This window comes from Uloborus diversus, chromosome 1, assembly GCF_026930045.1.
Source record: "Uloborus diversus isolate 005 chromosome 1, Udiv.v.3.1, whole genome shotgun sequence".
Lineage (NCBI taxonomy): Eukaryota > Metazoa > Arthropoda > Arachnida > Araneae > Uloboridae > Uloborus > Uloborus diversus.
The window spans coordinates 117,911,834-117,935,849 of record NC_072731.1 but is presented as its reverse complement, the minus strand read 5'-3'; the positions used below and the strand labels follow the sequence as shown (position 1 = coordinate 117,935,849).

Here is a 24,016-nt window from a genome sequence, read left to right as displayed (position 1 = left end):
ATAAGCTTATCCAAAGGGAGTGAAATAAGCTTATCCAAAAGGAGTGAAAATAACCGCTCCGCAAAAGGTATGAAATTCACTCCTATAAGGAAAGTGCGTTTTCGACACTGGAAAGGAGTGAAAATTTACTCAGTCTGAGTTAAAATCGCTGGAATTTTTTAAGAGAGTACATAACATCTCATTTGATGCAATCTGTAACTACAAAACTAAAAACATGGATTTTTAGTGTATTCATTTATAATCACCAGTCTACTTATTATATGTTATAGGCAATCCGCTGTAGGAAAAGCGCACAATATTTTTAAAAATCTTTTAACATGAGGATTTTTTTTCACCTTATTACAACTGAAATTATTGTTCGAAATTATTTTACGTACAAAATACATAGAATCGTAATCAATAAGGGAAAATAAAGCAAGACCTTCCCTTGTGTGCGCCACTGGCAGTAGCGTATTTATGGGGATATTTGGTAGGAGACTGTAATCCATTCTCACATTTGGTCAAAACTTAAAAGCAGATTAAATTGTGGTCTGCAATGGTATGGAAAGGCTTCGAAGAAATAGTTTCTTTCTGCAATCGGGGGTTTTTTATTCTTAAAATTCATTACTTTCAAATTGAACCAGTCCTACATATTTACTTCATTTCCAGGATAAGAGGGCTGTGGCCATGCCCCCCTCCCCTCATGTGATTTGCAAAGCCATGGAAAAGCTTGGAGGAAATGGCTTCGTCCTGTTATCAAGGTTTTTTTTTTTTTTTTACCTGAAGTTACTACTTTCAAATTAACAGTCATATTTTACTTCGTTTCCAGGAACCGGAATGTCACTTTTTACCACTTCTCGGACTGTTGGAGGGACGCTCACACAAAAACTAACGGTCTAAAATATTTAAAAGTTTCTTTTTTTTTTACTACGTACATTATTCTCGAAAATGAAACGAACGTTTTTTATTTGATAAAAATGTGCTCTCTTTTTAATGATGTGAAGGAAAACCAAATTATAGAGGACCCTTTTGAGATATTGATTTTTGAAATTGAGACAAAATTGATGCAATCGATTTTTGACTCATTTTTCAGCTAGGATAATACAGCAATTATTTGAGCTATCAAAATGACACTTGCATACCTTTCGGACATAGCAACAGGCAACAAACGAGGAAAAAATTAACTTCAGAAAACTACTCTCTCAGCAGATACAAGCCGATGATGTATGGTTAAAATTTGTAAAAATGCGATTTTTAACCTACTTTGGCAGCAAATTGTGAAAAATCTACCATGCATAGAGCTTTTGCTATACAACTGGGTTCTTCTATCCCAAAAGTTGATCAGGATCACCAAATGGATGTCTCAATTGCCAAATCGATTCTCTCCATTTTTTAAAAAAATCCTCATTTCTGATTTAGAAGTGCTTTATCAATGCTTAGCATGTGAATTTATATAAAAGTTTTGGTTCAGTACATTTCTGACCGAGTGATGGCAGAAAATGTACCATGAGGGCCTAATTACTCCTATGTATAGTACCATCTTCCTCATAACTATTCCCTACCTTTTGTTTTATGGAGTTGAACTAACAATTCGGAAAGTGAGGCATCCAAATATCAGCATTGCAAACATCTCAGGTTGTAAGCAATGAAAGCAAAAACTTGGTAATTTTGTCATTTCAATCGCGACGCGATAAAAAAAACGAGGCCTTTACAGAACTGTGGACATTGGCAGAACCATTCGCCTTATGGAGCTGTAATTTAGCAGAGTTTTATGCAAGAAATCAAGTGCTCTCCTAAGCAATATTTCTAGCCTTGGACCTCTTGCTGATTCCTAAGTGCACTACAAATAATCAAACTCTTTTTGAACACTTTTTGCGCATGGACACTTGTCCCCCTTTTGAGAACACATTTTTTGAAATAGGTATTTCAACCCTCTTGAGAACACTTTTCAAAATACTTTTTAAGCATGGACTCTTGTCACCCTTTTTAGAACGTTTTTGAATAATTTTAAGAACACTTCGGATAACGCTTTTCGGAACATGTATTTTGTTCAGCATACATTTCAGCGCACTTTTTTAACACTTCATGGCGCACGTATTGGTACAGTTTTTAGGATATACTTTAGAACAATTACGGAGCATTAAAATATCCTCCCGGAATACCTGCTAATTTTAGAAAAAAAAGTGTTACATTCGCCTATGTTGAAACTGCAGGCTTGATGATGGGTTTAAGCTTTGTCTGTATCTGATCGACTAAATCGTTCAGATGTAGATTCATTCGTCATTCAGATCATAGGTTCATTCAGAATGAGTGAATCTACGAAAGTTTTAAATTTAAAACGCAATAGGTACCTCGAAAACAATTGAATAGCTTACAGCAAAATTACAAATAAACAATATGTATTAAAAAGATGGAGTAGGAAAATTGTACACAATCATTCTTACTATGAAAACTACATTTAAATTAAAAATATTAATTTCCTCAAATGGGGTCGTTTCCAAAATTTTAAAAGTACTTTTTCCCAAAAGAGCATGTTTAAAAACATGGGAGCTGACCATTTTTTACATAATTTGACTAAGTTTAATATTTTTAAAAAGATATTTTAATCGGAAGCTTTCATTGTTTACGCTTCTGCTGATGATATCACAAATGATGAAATGCCATTCACAGAGCGAAATATTTAATTCGCATCTTCACTCTCGTGTACTGGCAACGATATGGCTGAGAGTAAGCGTAGAGCGCAATATTTAATTCGTTTCTTGATTATCATAACGTGGAAACGCGGTAGACAGATGCGCCAAAGTACATCATTTGTGACGCCATAAAGACCACGCATTATTTTTAAAATTGGATATTTAAAATAATTAAATAAAAATTAAGCATTGGGTAATGAAAGTTTTTCCTTGCTCCATGTTATTATTATTGTTATTATTATTATTATTATTATTATTATTATTATTTTTTGCTTCTATGAATTTCAGTAACTAAAAGTAGTACATACTTTTGACTGAAGGAAAGAACCCCATTATGTTTTTTAAAACCAATAAATTTTGTAAAAAGTTTTAAAAAATATTTTAAAAGCAAATTATTTATAAATTTAAAAAAATAGTTTTTCAAGCAACAAAGAGTTTTTTGGTTCACTTTCAAAAAGTCTTATTTCGTGTTCAAGCTGGCTACTGGTAACAGCACTGAAAAGGTATGGCCAATTGCGATGGCCAACGATGGAATAATTTCTCGACAATGAAGATTTGAATGTCTCTTACGTTCCATAATTCCTATTTTCTTATCTAATGTTTTATTGGATTTTTTTTTTTCAATTTGTGATGCATCAAACGTTACTTTATAATCGTTATAACTAACTTTTAGTCTTGTAATGTTTTGTGTAACATTCACTATATATTAACCTGTATTCAATATTTATAATATAGTGTCATAATATAACTGATTATGAGCCTTCTCAATGTCTCATTTTACCTCATTCCAAATCGCTCTGTGTTCCCACGCGGGGCACCTCAGTTTCCTAATTGCTGTCCCCCCTAGCCATAATTCGGTAGTGAGAGACTCGAACTAGGGGGAAAAAAACTATGACTATAAGCACTTAGTGGTACATTAATTCCCGAATAGAACTTTTTAAATAACATAAGGCTCTTTTCGAACCATGAAGTTAGATTTTCAGCACGTGAAAATTAGTTCATTAGATCAATAGTGATTCAGGATAACGTATTTATGTGATGACTTTGAGTAAGAGCACTTATTTTCGCGAGGCTTTCATTTTCGCAATTTTCCAGAGCTCGTCGTAATCACGAAAATTTAAACCTCGCGAAATAATTTTTTATAGAATAATTCTGTTCATGTAAAATTCGCAAAATTTGCAACTCAGAAATTCGTAGATTTTTTCAATTTCGCTAAAATTTAGGCTCGTAAGAATAAGTGCTTTCACAGTATTTCATCCTAGTTAATGCAACTGTTTATTTGCACAAAAGATTGTTGATGCTTTTCTTCAAAGTTCATTGTAATCACTTTCAATAATTATGACATCTTTTATTTTAGTTGCATATTACACTTCTGATACATTTTTTCTGAAAGAAAGTTTTTGTTTTGCATTAAAATATAGTTGATAATATGGCAATTACGCGAAGTTAAAATGCAAACCTATTGTTAGATAGTGTAATATTTTCGCTAAAAAAAAGTTTCAAATTTATTTGAATTACGTGGGGGGTTCCCCCTGGTAGGATATGTATTTCCAAATCTGTATGTAAGCAAGGAAAAAGTTGCGTAGCGAAGCTCAAAAAATAGTCTACTCCAAGTTTAGACCCGAAGGAAATAAATGCTCTCGCTCATTCAACCCTTAATTGCTGTCATCCCCTCTCCCTAAACACATGTTTTTTATTACCCTGAAGACTGCCTGAAGACGATCTCCTTGCCCCACCCCAACAGGGGATAAAGAAGCTGTCCCCTCTTTCTCTATTGTCACCGGCGAGAGGCATGGTTAACACGGAGATTCGTCAATTTTTGCAAAATTTTTCAGTTTTCCCCTCCCAATTACTCTTATCCTAATTTGAGTATGATTAAAAGAAAGATATCCCTGAAAAGCCCAAACTTTCAAGAATAACGCGTAGTTTTTCAATTTGAGCAAATGTTAGATCTTGAGCATTTATGAAGCGTTTAAACAGAAAGCACCTCTTCTTTTGTCAACTCATAAATTTAACAGCCATTTAATATTAAATTTTAACAGAAAATGAAAAATTAAAAAAGACGCGTTATTTGTACTGCTGTGAAGAATGTTATGCAGAAAAAATTATCTCAAAATATTGAAATGCGAATTAGCAATCGGGAGGAAACTTCCCCGTAGACTTAACATTGACTTCGAAACTTCCGAGGCTCTCTCCAGCAGCCCCTTAATCGGGGGTCTTAAAATTTTTTCCTTTTTGGTTAATTTTCTGCAAGCTGTCAGGAAATTTTACAGATTTTTTTTGTTCAAGCCTGATTGTTGAATACGCGTCACTTGACACAACTTTCATTTTCGAGGTAGAGCGTGCTAAACCGGGCAACGCAGCTTATATATATATATATATATATATATATATATATATATATATATATATATATATATATATATATATATATATATATATGGTTCTAAAATAAAAAACAAGAATTCTAAATACAGAAATCTTCCGTAACATAATTATTTTAATAAAAAAAAGTGTGAATTGTTGTGTTTAAAACTTTCCGAATTCCCTTTACAGAAATGACTAACTCTATCAGCACGGTGTTGCCCGTGCACAGAATTTCAAAAAAATCAATTGAATTAATGTTCACCCTCTTTCTCGAAGTAAAAAGAATAATTTTCTTTGATAAATGACATTTCAATATGCATTACAATTTGTACAAAATGAAAATCCCCCTCCCCTGAATAAAAAAAAAATAACTAAAATAAACATTGCAGTTGAAAAAAGAGGTAAAAGGAAAATACAATTAAAATTCAATCCTATAAAAATAATTAAATTTAAGTATACATTTCAATTCGAGCAAAAAGAAAGTTCCTACTCCGAAAAAAAAAAATCATTTAAATATTCATTACAATTCGAACAAAATAAAAATTCCCGATTAAAAAAAAAGCGTTTATACGAGTTTTTTATTTATTTATTTATTTTTTTCCCCACAATCTAATTTGACTTGATAATTTTCAGAGGTGCCCCAATGGGAGGCCACTGTGACCTTCCAAAAATTTAGTTCCATTCGGCAAATAAAGAGTTTCCGCCTTGCCAAAAATTAAACTTCGGGGCGTCCCTGATCATTTTCCATAAAACTAGAATTTTGAACTCGCTTTTCTAAAAAAAAAAGGGGGGCTTTAGTTGTGGCATTCAAGGTCAGTTGCTTTTAGGTTTAATAGCGTGGTGGGGGAAGGGAGAAAAGTGCAAGTCTCGCCGGGGGGTGTTGTGAGCTAAATTCGGCTCTGGGTGGCATGTGACTATACCAACATTCAAAGGGGGCGTAGAGCTTGAAATGTTGAGAACCCTTGCTCTTTATAGTCCTTTAATGATGGTGCACGCATGTGTGGTTGATTTTCAACGCATTTTAAATTTTAGAGGTTTAGCTCTTTTAGTCATTAAAAAATATTTCAAAAAAAAAAGTACTATATCGATTCTTAGTTGTAGGATTAATTCTAAGTGCAAACACGGCAAGTAGTATCCTATCTCTTTTAGAGCCTTTGTACATTCAGAGTAAACACACAACGCAACCGATTAGGACACACTTTATTAAACCTCATTAGACGCGGGGGGGTACCCAAATCATCAGACAAGTTCCAGTGAAAGCTGTTCTGCTGTTTCTAAAATTATTACACCTTTTCATACCTGTTATCAAGTTGCATTTTCGTTGTTCTAATATCTTTGTTCTGTATAAGCTTAATGTTCCTTTTTGTTTTCAGACATATTCCGGCTTGTTTTGCGTGGTGGTAAATCCCTACAAACGACTGCCCATCTACACAGAGAAAGTAATAGAACTGTACAAAGGCAAGAAACGTCACGAAGTCCCCCCTCACATTTTCGCCGTCACCGATGGCGCTTATCGGAGTATGCTGCAAGGTGAGTACTTATGTATTATGGATGGAATGGAACACCGTTTTAGCGGTTCCATTCATTTCCTCCCGTTATCATCGTTTTGAACCACTGGCAAATATTTGCTGTAGTATTTTATTACAGTTCGCTCTTAGTTATCATGTTGTGTAGGTTAGGAATACATGTCTGAAGCGACAATTTTTGGAAGTATGAAACGAAAGTCAATAGGATAGATAACATATAAATATGCTTTAAATTTCAAAAACTCCCACCTCAATTAAATTTCAAAACGGAAAAAACTTTAAATTTGAATTTCTTTTTTAAAACGTTTTTTAATTGCCAAGACTATTTCTACAAGCTTGGCTTGCACCAAAAAGTATGGTATGAATAAATATACAATTTCTTGATTACAACAGCCAAAATTGCAGTTAATCTTAATATCCTTCCATTTACGTTTATTCTAAAGCAGCCAATAATATTTAATTAAAAAATAAGAGGAGAAGAAATATAAGTGGTCTAGAAAAAGCTATTTTTACTCCCAAATTTTTAATTTAAAAAAAAATCATTGGTTGCTTTAGGATTAACCTAAACTCAAAGATATTAAGATACTGCAATTTTTAAGTTTTTAAATGAAGAAATCATATACTTACTTTATTTCACACTTTTTAGTGCAAACCAAGCAATTACTATATTTGGGACACGGTAAATCCTCCCCTGGGTACGGCTCTAGATTTAAAAAAAAAAAAAAAAAAAAAAAAAAAAAAAAAAAAAAAAAAAAAAAAAAAAAAAAACGCCCCCCTCCGCCCGTAAAAAGTTTTTTGAAATACAATTTTACCCAGTGTTATTTTTCTTAGAGTGTGCTTTCACACCTCTTGCGTCTCCCCTTCTCCGCTGTTGCGGAGGTCCAATATACGCCATTTGGGAGGGGTAGGGGGGGTGTCGTGAAGTTGTGAAAGTTTGTGTCAAGTAGAAGAGAGGGGGCAACAAGAGTGTGACATCGCGTATTTTATCAAAAGAATAAATACTACTACTTTCAATAACCATCTGACAAAAAAAAAAAAGTACTCGTTCATTTAAAACTGTACCAATCAAGTGTGTGTTTGTGTCATGTACATATTTGGCTGAAACTCCAAACATGAGACTAAAAATGTATGCTTGTAGAGAAAAGGGATTGTTAGCACATAAATTTTCTCCCCCACGCTTATATTGGAAACGTTTTCCTCAAATGTTATTGCTTGAAATTCTAAAAGCGTCCTCCCCCCTCTGGCAAGTCCAGTTATTTTCTTTTCCCTACATTCGCCAGTAAACGATAAGAAATGTCGCGCCTAATCCATTACATACCTCGAGTGGCGAAAGACGGCTGATTCAGGGATGACGTTTCAAGCCGCAGAAGCGTGAATAAATAAAAAAATATTAAATAAAAACAAAAAACTCAACTACGTAAAAACCAAAAAGAAAAATGTATAAGCTCAGTAGTTTAGAATGTTATTAAGTACTACTAAATAACTAAACCGTTGAAATAGTTTTATAACCGTGCACAGATAAGACAAATCATAAATTCAAACGCAGGGTGCTTATTCCAAGCTCGAAATTCACCTTGCGAGATTAGTTCTGATCGTCTCACTAGATGGCGCTTTAAGGAAAATCGCAGTCTCGCAGTATAAATCTCGCAAGTTCGTATTCTAAGCTCCAAAAGAAGGGGAAAAAGTGACTTTTCGCGCCTTTACTTGCGAGCGAAATCTCGACTGCCGCGAAGTAGGTGAGATTGTGCGATTTTTGTGATACAATTATGGGAGTTTGTTTTTCTGAAAGGTATTGGATCGAGGAAAACGAATTTGGATGATGCCAATTTTGGAAATGGTTCAGGAAGGGGGAGGGGGGTTAAAACTGCCCCGGGGGGGGGGGGCAAGTGGTTTTCTATTCAATTTGTGATACAATTGCGGGATAAGTTTTCTGACAGGTATTTATTGGCAGGAGGATAACAAATAAGGAATTAGGATTTTGCCGGCGCCAAAATGGTGCGAGGGGCAAGGGGGGTCGTAACTGTACAGGGGGAGTGGTTTTCCGTTCCATTTTCGTGCCGCAAAAACGGGAGTTAGTTTTCCGCTTGCCAATACATTTCAGAAAAACTAATTTGAATGCTGCGAACACCGAACATGGTGCAGAGGGGGGGGGGGGGGTGCAAATGGTTTTTAGTGGAATTTTTTTGATAAAATTACGGGAGTTGGTTTTTCTGAAAGGTATTGGCACGAGGAAAACGAATTAGGATATTGCCAACCCTGAAAATGGTGCAGGGAAAAGGGGGGGGGGGTTCATATAATTGCACTGAGGGGCAAGTGGTTTTCCGTTCAATTTTTGTGACACTAAAACGGGAGTTTTGCAAAAACATTTTGCAGGGAAGAAGGGGTGGGGGGGGGGGGGGCAAAGTGGTTTTCGGCGAAATTTTCGTAATAAAACTAGGGGAGTTGGTTTTTCTAAAAGGAATGGTATTGGTACGAAGAAAACGAATTAGGATGGGGCCAACCCCAAAAATGGTGCAGGGGGTAGAGAGGGGGGAGAGTTATAACTGCAAACATAAAATAGGTATATATGCAACATTTCTCGCTTTACAACAAATTTTCAATGCTTAAAAGACTTAAACCCACTTTCACAACATTATAATACACAAATATCCGAATTAAATTGCAGACACGTGTTTTGGAGACATTAAGAGCTCCTTTTTCAATGCAAAAGATGTCAGTTTATGAATAAAAATGCATTCTCGGCTAAGGTTGTTTATTTCCCTGGATTTCATTTTCTTTTAACCAAATCCATCACTTAGGAAATACGTTGGGCGGGGGGGGGGGGGGGATCGGGGACTTCCATTTTCAAGAAATAATGCATTTGAAAAAATTAAGGAGCGATGAATTTTCTACTCCCCTTTATTGGTTTTGACCGCTTGACGGCCTGCACAAATGCGTCTAGGGCAAATTATATAAAAAGCGTTCATAATTTTTATTTGTCTTTTGTACATTATCCCACTTAAAATTTAGTTGTTTCACAAAAGTACTATTTGTTTCTGAAAATTGTATGAATTTGAAGTTTACACAGAATATACAATCCCCCTTTTTTTGCGTTTAAGGGGGGGGGGCGGTGACATCACAAATTACCGCCCCGTCTGTCACCCATGCTAGGTACACCACTGACGAATGTAATTTTTTTTCTGTCTTCATTTGCTGTAAAATCCTCCTCCCCCTTTTTTCCCCTAAATTCTTTATTTGTTACCTACTGTCATTATTCAATTTCAATTGAATTTAATTTGTAAGAATTTTTTTTTCTTTATTGAAATTTGATATTGATTAACTAATTACAAAAAAGTACAAAGCCTGGTAATTTCTGGGAAATTGTTTCCAAAATTTGATTTTCCATTTCGCCCCGATTGCTCCTTTTTTCATTTCTTCTTCAATTTAGAATCTTTCCTTTGGGTTGAACGTTTAAAGTTCTTTATCAGCTGAAGTGAAACGATGATTAAAAAATATTACTCCCTTTATGAATATTTTTCAATATACATTTACAGAAGCAGAGTATTTATTCATTTTAAACTGCTCTTATAACCAAGATTGCTGTTTTGACTTTTTAATCTTGAAGATAAAGATGAAATTATGTAATCATAGTTACAAGTTGCTTGTTTTGAAAAGGAAATCTAAAAAAGTACTGTTTTGAAGATATCTTAAGATTGGGTCTTGGAAAACAATACCTAGAAAAAATGGATAAATAAATAAGGAATAATGAAGAAATAAAACTTTTTATTTAAGCATATGCTTATTAAATTATAATTTTAAAGAAAAAGAGAAAAAAACTGGAATATGTCTTTGATACTGAGATTGTTGCTATAATTACAAGTTACAACTGAGCGGGGGGAAAGGTTGGTTTTTACATTACCAATCCTAATATGGAAGATTGTATACTCTCATCCCCAAATGCTCAATTAGCCCAACAAACCTTTTACATGTTGCAGGGGTGCCCCTCCCCCCGAATATCGCAAAGACTCCCCCCCTACAAAAGCAAGAGCCCCCCCCCCCCCAATAAACAAATACCCCTCAAAACACCACCACCATCCCCTAAAAATTTCAATAGCGCAGTCAGCGCCATAACCTAGCCCCCCCCCTGCATTTTAGTGTTTTATATTCAATTTGAATTACCAGATTTTTTCATCAAGACTTTTGGATGCAGCTAAACCTTTCGCATTCGACACGAGACACGGCAACAACATAATATACAATCCCCGATTACGGACTATTAATATTTCTTCGTCTGCATTTATGACAGTTAGGATTTTTTTTTTTTTTTTGATATCATGATTTTTTCTAAAGTTATTATTATTATCATTATTTGGATTATAGTTTCTCGGGAAAAATATATTTCATACAAGACGTTCTTACTATTATAGATGGTTTTATATTATAAATCAACAAAATGTACGGTTATTTTTTTTTCTCATATATGTATTGGCTTTTTTCCCCTCTTCAATTTTTGTTTTAGACACTGTAATACTGAAATACTCGTATGCATAAAATATGACTTACCTTTAGCCCTCGGCTCATTTTTCCTTTGTGTACTATTTTGTAAAATTTTCGGTGAATTTATTTTTATGAATTCTGGATTTGCTTCTAGAAAATCTAAAATTATTTCGATGTGATTCTTTGCAACGTAAAACGTATTCTTTGAAGTACAATCGTCAAAATTCGCGCCTTATCTTACACGGATGGAGCAAAACAAAAAGTATCTGCGCCTAAAGACCATTGGTTGGAAGAAATCACGTGCCTCCTCCCCTGCCCCCGCGCCGCCAAAACCGGCGAAAAACTCTTCCTCCCCCATCGCGGCTGGAACTTGGACTCGTCGCCACATAGTGATAAGAATTTTTTTATCTCAGAATTCCACTTTGCGAGATTTCTCGTCACGTGATCGGCTCTGACGTAACGTTTCGAACTCGAAGGTAGAAAATGCTTGGAATGACCTCCCAGAATAGAAGGATCAACAGTCGGGGCCCATAACTTTCTGATTCAAGGAACCCCGTAAAATTTGAATGAGCCCCGACTGTTGATCTTTCTATTCTGCTTTTGAATTTATGATTTGTCTTATCTGTGTACGGTTATAAAACTATTTCAACGGTGTAGTTATTCTGTACGGTTAACGTATTCTAAACTACTGGGCTTATACATTTTTCTTTTTAGTTTTTTTTTTTTTTTTGGTTTTTACGCAGTTGGGTTTTTTGTTTTTATTTAATAATTTTTTATTTTACACTTTTTAGTTAATTTTCATTGACTTAATTATTATGATTATAAGACGGTACATTTCGCAATCTTGTCATTTCATTGAGAGAGTTGGTTTGTATTGTAAGGTTTATTAAGTAACTTGCGGTGGTCAAGTCCCTCTAGGGACCTAACTCAAATTAAGGCTACATATGCTTGACCTTCGGCAAAAACGCGCGAACTTAAGTCAACCACAGCACAGCTATATCAACAGCCTGTATAACTCATGATCACGCGAAATCGGAAACATCGTCAGCCAAATCTTTCTCGCAAAATTAAAAAAAAAAAAAAAACATGTCATGAAAGTACACGTCGCGAAACTCAGTCCCTTGAATCAAGGCAAAAACAAAAATGCAACATGATAGATGAAAATCGAATTAGTAGACTTACTTTATTTGATGCTTATTGCACGGGTTTATTTTGATGAGGACTCACTACAGTCTGAGTGTCTTGCCTTCGTTACGCATAATATATTTTTTATTAAAGTACAGAATACATATAAAGAACACATGAAACAATTTATATCAGGAAAAGGGGAAAGTACATCCGGGGTGAGGGTGTCTTGACCCACCGTCTCAAGTGGGAGAAGCAATCGCTAAGACCACTCGGCCATTGAAACCCCAATTTGTAGACTTAGTAAACAAAAAAATTCAGGCAGCGAAAACTACCAGCATTTGTCGCACCAAGGCTTCACTCGATGCGTGTCTTATCAGGCTCAGTCATTTCTCAAAAGATCAAAAGCGCCGCCTTGCACCTAAGATGGCGCTGTAGTATAACCGGGGGAAATCATTTGTTTACATTAGTTAACCTATTATTTTTGCTGTAAAAAGTGATGTTTTTTCAATCTTTAACGTAAAATTTCATTGTTATTGTTAACCGATGTATAGTAGTGTAGTACAGGGTGAATTGATGCCGGAACGGCGTACCAGGTCCGTTTTTCAAGGAAAATAAATTCCCTTTTCAGGTAAAGCTGGTTCCAACTCAGTATTCAACTATTTCTCATTGGCGTTCACTTCTGGTAAAATGCATCCCTGAAGCACAGGGAACTCCAAAGCATTTTGAGCCTTGGTCTCACTTTTAGTAAGTCGGCCCCAGAGATTACGTATACATTTTTTGAGTGATTTAATGTGAGTTCATATCGAGAAGTGTTCAAACATTACTTTTCCTCTAAATTAAAAAAAAGAAAAATGTCTGAGAAGGAAACCTTGTTGTTTATAAATTATATAATATTTTACTGCATATTTAAAGGAGGTATAAAATGGCGCAATCGTCAAGATTTCGACAATAATTGTTTTACTTTCACAATATCGGTAAGACTGTAATACATATTTGCTCTTTTGATATTATTTAGTTGCAGGTACGTCGCTCATCTTGGTGAATTTTCTCTTTATCTTTACTTGGCGAAATAAAAAATAAGCTGAACAAACTATATTTGACAACTATAAAAGCTTCATTTTATTGAAACCCAAAAACCGAATACGGGGACAACAAATCAAATGAAAAATAATCGCCAAGAGTTGAAATGCATCGTGACGCACATATATGAAATTCTTTGGCGTCACAAAATTTGACAGCAATATTGTTACAAATCTTGTAAATAGTAATTATTGTAGGAACGTAACCTGTAAATAGTTTCCCGTAATGAATATACAACCCCTTAACATATGGCTAAAGTATACAACCCCTATTCTTTTTATTTTCATTGATAAAGTTTGATAACGGTCTACGCATTTCTCGAAGCAGAAAGAATGTTGTAGAAAATTCTTGGATGTTTATAAAAGCCGTTAGCGATGGATAAACGGGGAGTTTCGATTCAGATTTCGAACTGAGTGTGTGTATTAGCTCTGTTTATAGCGAGGCATTTCGCTGTGTTGTTTTCGTATTTGGAAGTAAATACGTGTGTAAACGTTGAGTTTACGGTGTTGTGTGATAATTGCTGATGAATAATTTAGCAGTTGTTAACGGTTTCTCCTGTACATAGTGTAAATAAATTTCCTGTGTTTTTATCAAGAACTGTGTCTTCATTTCAAGAAAGTGGAAGTCGCACCGAATCCGTTACAATATATTTCTTGCCATTTAATATTCACATTAAAATCATTTGGGAATTATCCAGTCGCGGAACATGTTAAATTGGCGAAAACTTTTTCTGTTGCTAAAATTGCTGTCGCCAATGTTTGTTCTTTTGATACTTTGATGGAACTTTTATTGTTTTTTAATTAATTAATACATTTATCTGGCGGCACTTTAATGGATCCTTGGCTGAATACAGTAACATGGTTGCTTCCTAATACTGTTTAGTTTTGATTTGACGAATTACGAAATAGCTTAATTTAATTTTCCAATTATTTTTATTGTTATTTTTTTTATTTTAATGTAACTTTTTATCCTACTTAATGGCTGTTTTTTAAATTTGATCTGTAACAAATAATTTAAAAATTTGTAGAACTTTTCATGTTTTTTTTGTGCAATAATGTATTTATGTGGCGAAGTTTCTCCACTTTAAATTTCCTCACAATGCGTAAACATTGGAATACCGTTTACCTTTTTAACAGGCTTGTTTTTATTTTTTTAACTGTTATTATTATTTTTATTTATTTATTTTTTCAACAAGCAAAAGTTTTGTTCAAAAAAAAAATTATTATAGTTTTTTTTCAAAGGCTGGAATGTATAGGTTTATAAAAATCTTTAAATAAAAAGCTGCCATGTTTTCCTTTTTTGAAATTTTTATTGGCATGTTTTTCCGAGTGAATTCATTATTGTTTCAATGTACTTTTAAATGATTTGAATTTCTTGTTTTTTAACATACAACGTACTCCTTTAAGATATAAATTGTAATTTATAATGATCGATACTAACGATCAGTTTTATGGCAAAATTTTTATTTGATATCTTTTCTGCCTACTTTTCTTTAGAAAAATTGTATCTCTATGCATTTTTTGTGCATTTTAATAGTTCTTATTGTAAAAAAACTAAAGATATCAAATTGAGCTATTCACCATTTTCAGAATATGTTTTTAAAAAATAACTAATTTTGAATTAAACTTTAAAGTATAAGAAAAAAAAAAACTAAAAGCTCTCTGAATGTTTCCATAAATATATTTATCAACTAACAAAAATATCCGGCGTTGCCTGGGTTAGTAATAATTGTGAGAAACAATCGCTACTTTCATTTGTTTTCTGTTTTAACTGATAAATATATTTTTCAGTTGTGCTTGATGAAACATATGTAATTAATTTTTGCATAATAAAACCAAAAAAATACTTTTTCTTGATACAAATTATCAAGCATAGTTCATACGTTTAATAGACAGTATGGTTTCGTCCATAAGATGTAATGTTTAATTATATAATATTACGCATTATTTCATTCAGAGCCAAATTTCCAATGTTTGTTTTTTATTAATTGGAAGCAGAAATTACCTCCCCCCTCCCCCCCCCCCCCCCAAAAAAAAGAAAAAATAACAGTATTTTCAAAACATTTATTCACATACGTTTTCGAACAGAAAACTTCTTTTTAATCTCGTTTGAAATTGTTATTCAATGTATAAATTGTAATAAATGCTCACTCCTATTTATATTTATTGAAGGTTTGCAGTTACATTACTCAAATAATTTTGAAAATGCTTATTGCGAAAAGTTGGAATAATTAATCACAACATTTTTTTCATACGCGAAATTTACATTGATTTGTCTTCCTCAGCTTATATTCATCTGATTTTGTTTCCAAACTTAATTTTTCTTGAAAACAAAGTTTCATATTTTTTCACTTTTTGCCTAAAATATCTTTTTAAACACTTTTCCGGGAAGATTTCGATAATTGAGAATCTGGCGATCTTTCTTCTGTGGCGTCCATTTTTGGCTTCAGCGCCTGCACGTGAGGTATTTTTCGTTGCAAATCTAAACAAGGAGAACGGAAACATCTATTCACATAAGGTTACTATAAATCAGTAGGGTTACCCAAATAAAATTATTTACGCCAAAATTGAGATGACTGCGCCAAATTCCCAATCATCGAAATATCCCCACGTTTCCTGAGGAAGAAAAAAAAAAAACGCTTTTAAATTAACTCAAATACTTTTGAACTCAATTTTGAATAACTATTCTCTTTAAGAATAATCTTATCTGTTGTTTATATAGTTAAAAGTTGCCACAAAATCCACCAGATGTCACTGGAGTCTGACCAGGTTTTTTGTTTGATTGATTGGTTTCATACTACAACTTTTATTGAAATGACTGAGCCTGATAAGACGCGTATCAAGTGAAGCCTTGGTCGCACACAGGTAGCGTGCGACACAGTATGCAACACCCAATGTGCGTTGATCCCGAACTGACAAAATATGGCAACTGGTTGTTGATATGGTCAGACCCCGAAGAGTTCCTATTTTTCCTACTTTTTCCTACTTTTTAGAGCTCTCTCTATATTTTCCTACTTTTTCATTTTTTTCCCTACATTTTTTTCTTTAGTATAGCACTTCTAATTGTCAGGGACGTAACTAGATCATTTTCGAACAGGGGCAAGACCTCGTTTCGACGCCCCCTCCCCCCCATACAAAGTAAAAAAAAAAAAATCACCGAGAAACTTCATAACGTCAACAATAGTGCCCCTCACGTACATTAAAGAGAAAATACACGCTCCCTATACATATATACATACATACATATAATTATTATAATTATAATACAAGTGAAGAATATTGAAAAGACCAAACCCCAAAAGCCCATCATAGATGTGCAACGCAGCAAAAATAAAAAGCCAAGTAAATATATAAAATATACAAGCCAAATAACAAGTTTTAAGCAATTCTTAAGAATAATAATGATGAGAAAAAGAAAAATACAAGCAGCAATTAATAGAAAAAGTTGAAAGGTTAAATCAAGATCTCATCAACCGTGGAGGATTCAATAAGTATGGTCAAAAGACCAAAAAAATTAAACTACAAACTAAAAAGTGGGTGTTTAAGCTCCAGTATATATGCACGACAGAATATCATATTAGGCTAAACGCACCACATGGTAAACTATATACAATAAACAAGAACTTAAACCTAAAATCAAGATCTTAAATAAATCTTAAATTTAATTCTATCAAATTTCAACGCAAATGGAGCAGAATCACGGAAGAGACGGTTACATTTGAGGCAGTGTGAAGCAAAGGGATGCAAGTGGCAAAATTAAAAATTTGGAGATGGGTAACCAGTATACATAGTAGGTGAACCCCTCCTCTGTCTTGGGGCAAGAGATAGTACTAGTAGCCCTGGTAGGTGCTGCTGTACAGCATGATTTAGAAAAAATATCAATGAAAGTCTACCTAGGCTATACGCGTTTTACTCAAAACTTGAAAATGTCCACTTACATCCCTTCGCTTCTTACTGCCTAATATGAGTCAAGGACGAATTTTACACAAAATGCATTTGCAATTCATACATGTCTTGTAATGTAACTTTTCGTTACACCGTGATGGAGTACTCTAACCAGTAGAACAAATAGATAAATAAAATTCCATTTGGTTTCATTTTTGAATCGTTTCACCACTGGAAGCCATATTTGAATTTGGCAGTGATAAAGGAATCCGCTGCCTATAATGCCATAAGCCTTATAAATGCGACTTTTACGTAATTATAAGTTTTTATATAGCTTTATCACTGTATTGCTTTTTTAAAAATAGCGATACGGGGTAAAAGTCATTAAGTATTTTATTTATTATTTGACATACGAAGTTATTCAAGGAAAAATATTTTTGTTTCTCCACAAGAGAGTAATTCACAACTTGTTGCAACATTGCTTTAAGAAAATAAATTAAAAATTATAACTTCAATAAAACAAAGATTTTCAATTATTTATTTTTCAGTATTTTAATATACTACTATGAAGAAATTCGCAAGAAAAATAACAATATTCAACTACAAAAGAGCAACATATCGCAATAATGCGTGAAATAATTTTAAATCAGATAAAAAATTTAGTAGGTTGTTTGTTTTTGTTTCTTACTTGAAATTAATTGAATATTACTATACTTGGCTTATCCTGACTTTAAGCTGACATCTTCCTATAGTTCAAAAGGACAGATTATCTTATTTAAACTCTAGCTTAATAATTTTATGTGCAACACATTTTAAATTTTCGCAGTCTGTACAGTTAAATATTAATTATTACAAAAGATAATTTTTATGAAGGACGCACGTCCCCCAACTCTGGTATATAGTACACATCTGAGAAACAGTTAATAGAAAAACAGAAACCTAATGTGCTTGAGATCAAAACTCTTTCTGTTAACCTTTTTTTTTTTTAAACACATATCTTAAAAATGTTAAATATTATATGTTTTCAGTTGAGGTTATTTTCATTTACAGTACAACTTCATTTTTTCGAACTAGCGGGGACCAAAGGCAATCCGGATAACGAAAATCCGGGTAATTTGTAAAACACATTCGTAAATAAGCAGACTTATATTTTATAACAGCAAAAAACGCTGTACCAAAATTACTAAGGATTGTTACTCGCAAACACTTAATCATTTATAGTTCAGCTGCTGTGGTGTAGGAATGACACTCCAAATATGCCATGTTGTTTATTAGATGACTATAATTTATTGCACGTCCTATGCAGGAGTTGTGTATTTAATAAAAATAAATAGCAAATATTTGGTACGTTGACAGTTTCGTTCCGGCTATCATAATTTAGAATGATATCATTTCAGTGAATATATATTTTTTAACTTTAAAAATTTGATCTGGATAAGCCGGAGATCTGGATTAACCGGAAGCAAGATAAACGAGGTTCTTCTGTAATTATAAATATGCATCAAAATTACCAAAGAAAAATTCAAGTTTAGAGCCGTAAAAAATAGCTGATTTCTGACACATTGATTGACGTTGATGATTTAAGCATATTTAAAATATTGTGTGGGTGGAAAAAATATATTGAAACTAAGTCGAAAATTCATCGTTTTAGTTCAGTTTATCTTAAAAATAACCCTAGTATTTTCTAAAGAAAAATTGGCAGCCTCCCGAACTTTAAATTGAATCTCCATTATTATAGTGAGAGATTTTTTTCCAAGAATGAGAAAAATTATAAAATTCAACAAATTTGTATTACATCATTCAAATTATATAAACAAAGCCTTACCTGCTCTCCTAACGTCTTTAGCATTTAACCTTTAACCACGATGATAAATAAGATGAAGATTGTTGGGGGCCTCTTTTTCGTGGTCTTTCACTCTCTTTCTGAATTCAACTTCACATAGTTTTTTCGACATATCTTAAAATTGATTTAAAACTATACAAGATGAGCAAAAAAAAAAAAAAAAAAAAAAAAAAAAAAAAAAAAAAAAAAAAAACCCTGAGAACGGAGTAAAAAGCAGAAAAAAGTCCGTGGTACGAGCGAGAAGATACTCTTTAGAGAATGGTTCTGTTGGGTAAAGATAGTGGCTCCAATTCCTAAGCCATGGGCTACGGCCAAGGGTACAATGTAACGATTTTCCCTTAGGCCCTTGGGGTGGGATAGACAAGTTCTCGTCATTATGAATGCTGAAAGGAAGACATCATGTTTACAGCTTTATGACGTTTAATTGTAGAAAAAGGACATTTGAGCATTTCCGTTGTTTTGTATTGGTGTGTACTTCCCTCAGCTTAGCTCCCATATTCCTCCTCCGAGAGGAAAACTCTTAGATAAGCTATAACAAGTATTGGTCACTCTGAGAAAACACATTCATGCTATTTACTGCGCCCTCTTTCTCTTTCTCTCTCTCTGTCTGTCTATCCTTCCCACTCTTTATCCAGATAAAACCATGCAAACTTACTGCCAGCGCCTGCACAGCGTGTTGTTTTTTTTTTTTTTTTTTTTTTTTTTGGGGGGGGGGGGGGGGTTGGCTTCTAATAACTTGTCTTTTTTTAAAAAATTAAATTTAAGCATTTATTTAGTCAGTTTAGCGCCCCCAAAATCTGGCGCCCGGGGCACGAGCCCCGTCTGCCCCCCTCTAGTTACGTCCCTGCTAATTGTGCACTGTTTCTTAGGTTTACAATGCCGCACCGATAATTTTCTGCATGTTTCAATTTTAAATAGCAAAAGAAACAAGCGAACCCTAAATTTTTAATTCACTGACCACAGTAATTTCTGGAAGGAACGCCGCGGCGTTTGCGTGTTTAAAAGTTAAATTTTCATAAGTGACTTTTTTGCCGTTGCGGCGTTTATGATCGACTTTTCTTTTTATTGCCCCGACTTCAGTCCTACTGTTTTTAACGACTATATATATATATATATAAAAAAAAATAGATGCTGGCACATTCTGATTGCAATTATATATTATTTGCCCGTCAATAAGAAGGTTTAAAATTAAAGTAAACGGCCGTCTGTTCAAGAAGTGCGGGAAAAGCCGAATTTCCTCTTCCCCAATTTTTTGTATGATTACAAGTGAAAGGGATGTATTTAAAAAGAAAGGCCAATGTAAAACCTTAAAAGGAAGATAAGGAAGCGAAAAAATGAAAAACTTGTACACTGTACATATTTTATTGATGTTAGTACAAAATAACAGCAACAGATAACAGAAAGTCGCAAAAACAGACTATACTTCAAAAATAATCGCGGAAACTAACTTTTTTCGTACATAAATATGATTATTGTTCATTCTAAATCGTAAGCATGATTATAAAACTTATAAAATTTCATTTTCTTTCCTTGCAAAGAGTGTATTTGCAAAAAAAAACAAGGAAAAAGAAAGAAAGAAAAAAAGAAAGGAAGTGGCAAAACCTGGATGGGCCAAAAGTTTCCGATTTTTTGGAGAAAAAATCGGAAATCAATTTAAATGCGAGATTGCATTTTTATTTCATCACATTTTTAAAAGTTGGGGATGGAGCCACAAGCAAATATGTATTTTTTTTTCTTTTTAATGGGTATTTTCTACTCTGATATATCATCAATATCGAGGAATTGCACATCATTTTTACTTTCTTCTATATCTAATATATAGAAGAAAGTATTGGATTCGTGCAAATTTTCGAATTTCGAATTTTGACGGATTCGAACGTTTTGAGGTGTGCTGAGTCCATTTCGACCATTTTTGGAAAATGTCTGTCTGTCTGTGTGTGTGTGTGTGTGTATGTATGTATGTGTGTATGTATGTGTGTCACGTCTGTGTGTGACCAGTTTTTTGTGGCCGCTCTACAACAAAAAACTACCGCATGAAATCGAACGAAATTTAGTACACATATGTGCCCCTATGTGAACTTGTGGCCCATTAGTTTTTGGCGCGAATTCCTCCAAGGGGGGTGGAGCAATGGGACGTTTTTCGAGTTACGCGTGCTTGCTATTCTTCAGGAAGTTACTGGCGGAATCAAACAAAATTTGGTCCATATGTTGGTATTAACAGGAACAGGTGCTGATTCAATTTTGGTGTCAATAACTCAAACGGGGGTTGAGCTGTAGAACGTTTTTTGTCGTCAATTGTGACTGCTGTATCTCAAGAAATAATGAACGGAATGAAAGAAAAATTTATCGGCAAGTAGCCCTTAGTGGGTGTAAGAACTGATTTTATTTTTGTGTCAACAGCTAAAAGGGGGGGTTGCGCAATCACCCGTTCTTTTTTTCCATTGTGAGTGCCCTATCTCAAGAAGTAATGCTACGTTCTGGTTGAAATTTGGAATATATGTGAATCCATATGTAAACAGGCTTTGGTTCAATTTTGACGCCGATCGCTCCAAGAGGTGTTGATTTTTTTTTTTTTTTTTTTTTTTTTTGCGAATAAAAATATTTTTATTAATGCAACAATAAGAAAGATAAATCGTAATAGATTGTCGTCTGCGTATTTCTCGTGATTTTAATTGTATGGAAATGATCGGAAATATTATCCATAGACTAATAATAAGAGTAGACCGAGCTTTCCCATTCTTGCTGATGAAGAAAATTGGTTCATAGATGTATCATGTGACTAGTGGAGAGGGCTTGGCGAAGACTTTGGCAGCATGGTTGCTAGATGGCAGCATTATCTATAGTTTGGCACTCGACATGTATTTTAAGACAACGTGTTTTCATTAAAAAAAAACTTCCAGGTGCAGAGATTGAACTGTTTTTCTTTTAGTTATGCATTATTTTGACATTAGTAGTTTTTGATCAGTTTTCGGTAACTTTTATTTCATTTGGAGCTTTCAGCGTTACCGTGAACGAAATGGCGTAAACGTTTTGCGTTAACGCAAAAATGTACTAATCGGTATCTTAAATTGAAACTGTAGGTAAAAATCTTACCGTTTGCGGATTCTTCTTGGTCGCTTGCATCTTTTATTGCTTAGAGAGTTATTGAAATTGACTAAAGAAAATGCACAATGCTATCTAAACGAAAAACTCACTATATTAACAAAATATTTACAACTTAGAATAACAAATTTACAAATCGGACTCCATAAAAGATCATTCTTCCGTGTTCCATCAATTTTATTTATTTTATTTCGATCGTCTGCTACGATCAACGCCCGCTGTTGCTAGGATATCCACCAGTCACATGGTTTGGTTTATGAGCAGCAAAAGGGTTGCCATAGCTCGGTCTACTCTTATTATTAGTCTATGATATTATCTCAATGATTTAAAATTTTGAACTGTTGCCATCTTATGTTTGTTAACAAATAAAATATTTGTAATTCATTCAAGCAAGGCTTTTAAAATAACTTTCAATTTTCGCTCTTTGCTTTGCTTTTGCAATAATTCAGACATTGTAGTCTAAGAGCTAGCAACGTTTTCGAGATAGAATTTTAGGAAAGCTGATTTCTCTATATATTTTTCCCTGTGACGTATCGAACAGCGTGCATGCTGTCTGGCGGCCGTTAAACGCTGCGTTTATTACTGCGCATCACATCTTTAGAGGTAAAAATATGGATTTTGAAATCATTTTAGTAAGAATCTTTTCTTTTTCAGGGAATTCTAAACACTTTTCGAAACACGAATTTAATATTGCCAGACATTTTTGCTGTTGCCAATATCATGCCAGATGATATTTTTTACGAAAAAAATAATTAAAAAAAAAACTATTTTAGTATGTCTGTCATTTTAATATTATTTTACCTACATATGAATAAGTACAAAATTAATTTGACAGACATGAATTCGGTTGCGTACTCGACAGACAGACCGATAAGCTGAGACCAAACGAAAGAAGTATTCCTAGCGTGGTGCCCAAGTTTTAGGTCAAATTAGTCACCTCGCTTTAAAATTAAGAATTGCTTGTTGAATTCACACACATGTTGCCTATTTTTTGTTAAAATTTATGTAAAAAGTTAAGTATTTTCCATTTTGCGAGCGTGCCGCGCAGAGAAACCACATCCATTTTCAATTTGCGCACTGTGATGTAATTCTTGTTGATCACTTACTGAAACAGGAAGATAATAACGATTGTGGTGGCGCAATCATAGAGCTGAGATAAAAATTACAAAATTGTAATTTAAATCTTCAGTTAAAGCTTTTTTTTTTATTTTTTTTAAAATACATATATATATATATATATATATATTTGTAAAGGTCTGTAATAGTGAATTGCTTGCTCAAGATCTTTTGAAGACTCTTTTCTGACTCCTTTTTTCCCTTCCTCGTCTGCCGTGTTTTACATTTGAACATTTAATATTTATCAAACATTACAGACGATATTTAAATTAAATAATGCAAAGAAAAAAGAACATTGCATACGATAATAGTCTGAAATGCTTATACTTCTTTGTTTTATTTAATTAAACTATCGTCTGCAATGTTTATGTGTCTTTGCGTTATTTAACTTAAATATCGTCTGCTTTTTCTTATTTTCTTTGTAATATCAGCGAAAACAGAAATTAGATAGAACAGTGGAAATGTTTTGCTGGTATGTAAACTTTGTTTTTATTACGCGTCTTTGACGAAAAATGTTACTGTAAATTTTCTCATCAATATGATTATTCTTAAATATTATTTTTAAAAATGTATTCAAAATTATCGTGAAAATTATGACAGAATAATGGCAAATAAAATGAAATGTGTATTTTGCAATGGAATAAATGAAAAAATAATAGCATTTTGACGAAGGAAAATTGAAAAAAAATGTGAAGAAGTTTTGAGTGTTCGTGTTACATTCAACTTGAAATATAGTAATATAAAGTTACCCCAACAACTAAATACTTCTGATGGATACCACACACGATGTTACAAATCCTTTGCATCCTTGATGGCGAAGTA

At 33.6% G+C, this 24,016-nt stretch overlaps 1 protein-coding gene across 1 annotated transcript in view; it reads left to right on the top strand.

The window, feature by feature from the left end:
• LOC129234556 (myosin heavy chain, non-muscle-like) overlaps nt 1–24,016 on the top strand; it is a 199,433-nt gene that overhangs the window by 114,659 nt on the left and 60,758 nt on the right. The window contains exon 2 of the mRNA XM_054868577.1: nt 6,413–6,569. Within this exon, the coding sequence (XP_054724552.1) occupies nt 6,413–6,569 (157 nt within the window). The remainder of the gene's footprint in view (nt 1–6,412; nt 6,570–24,016) is intronic.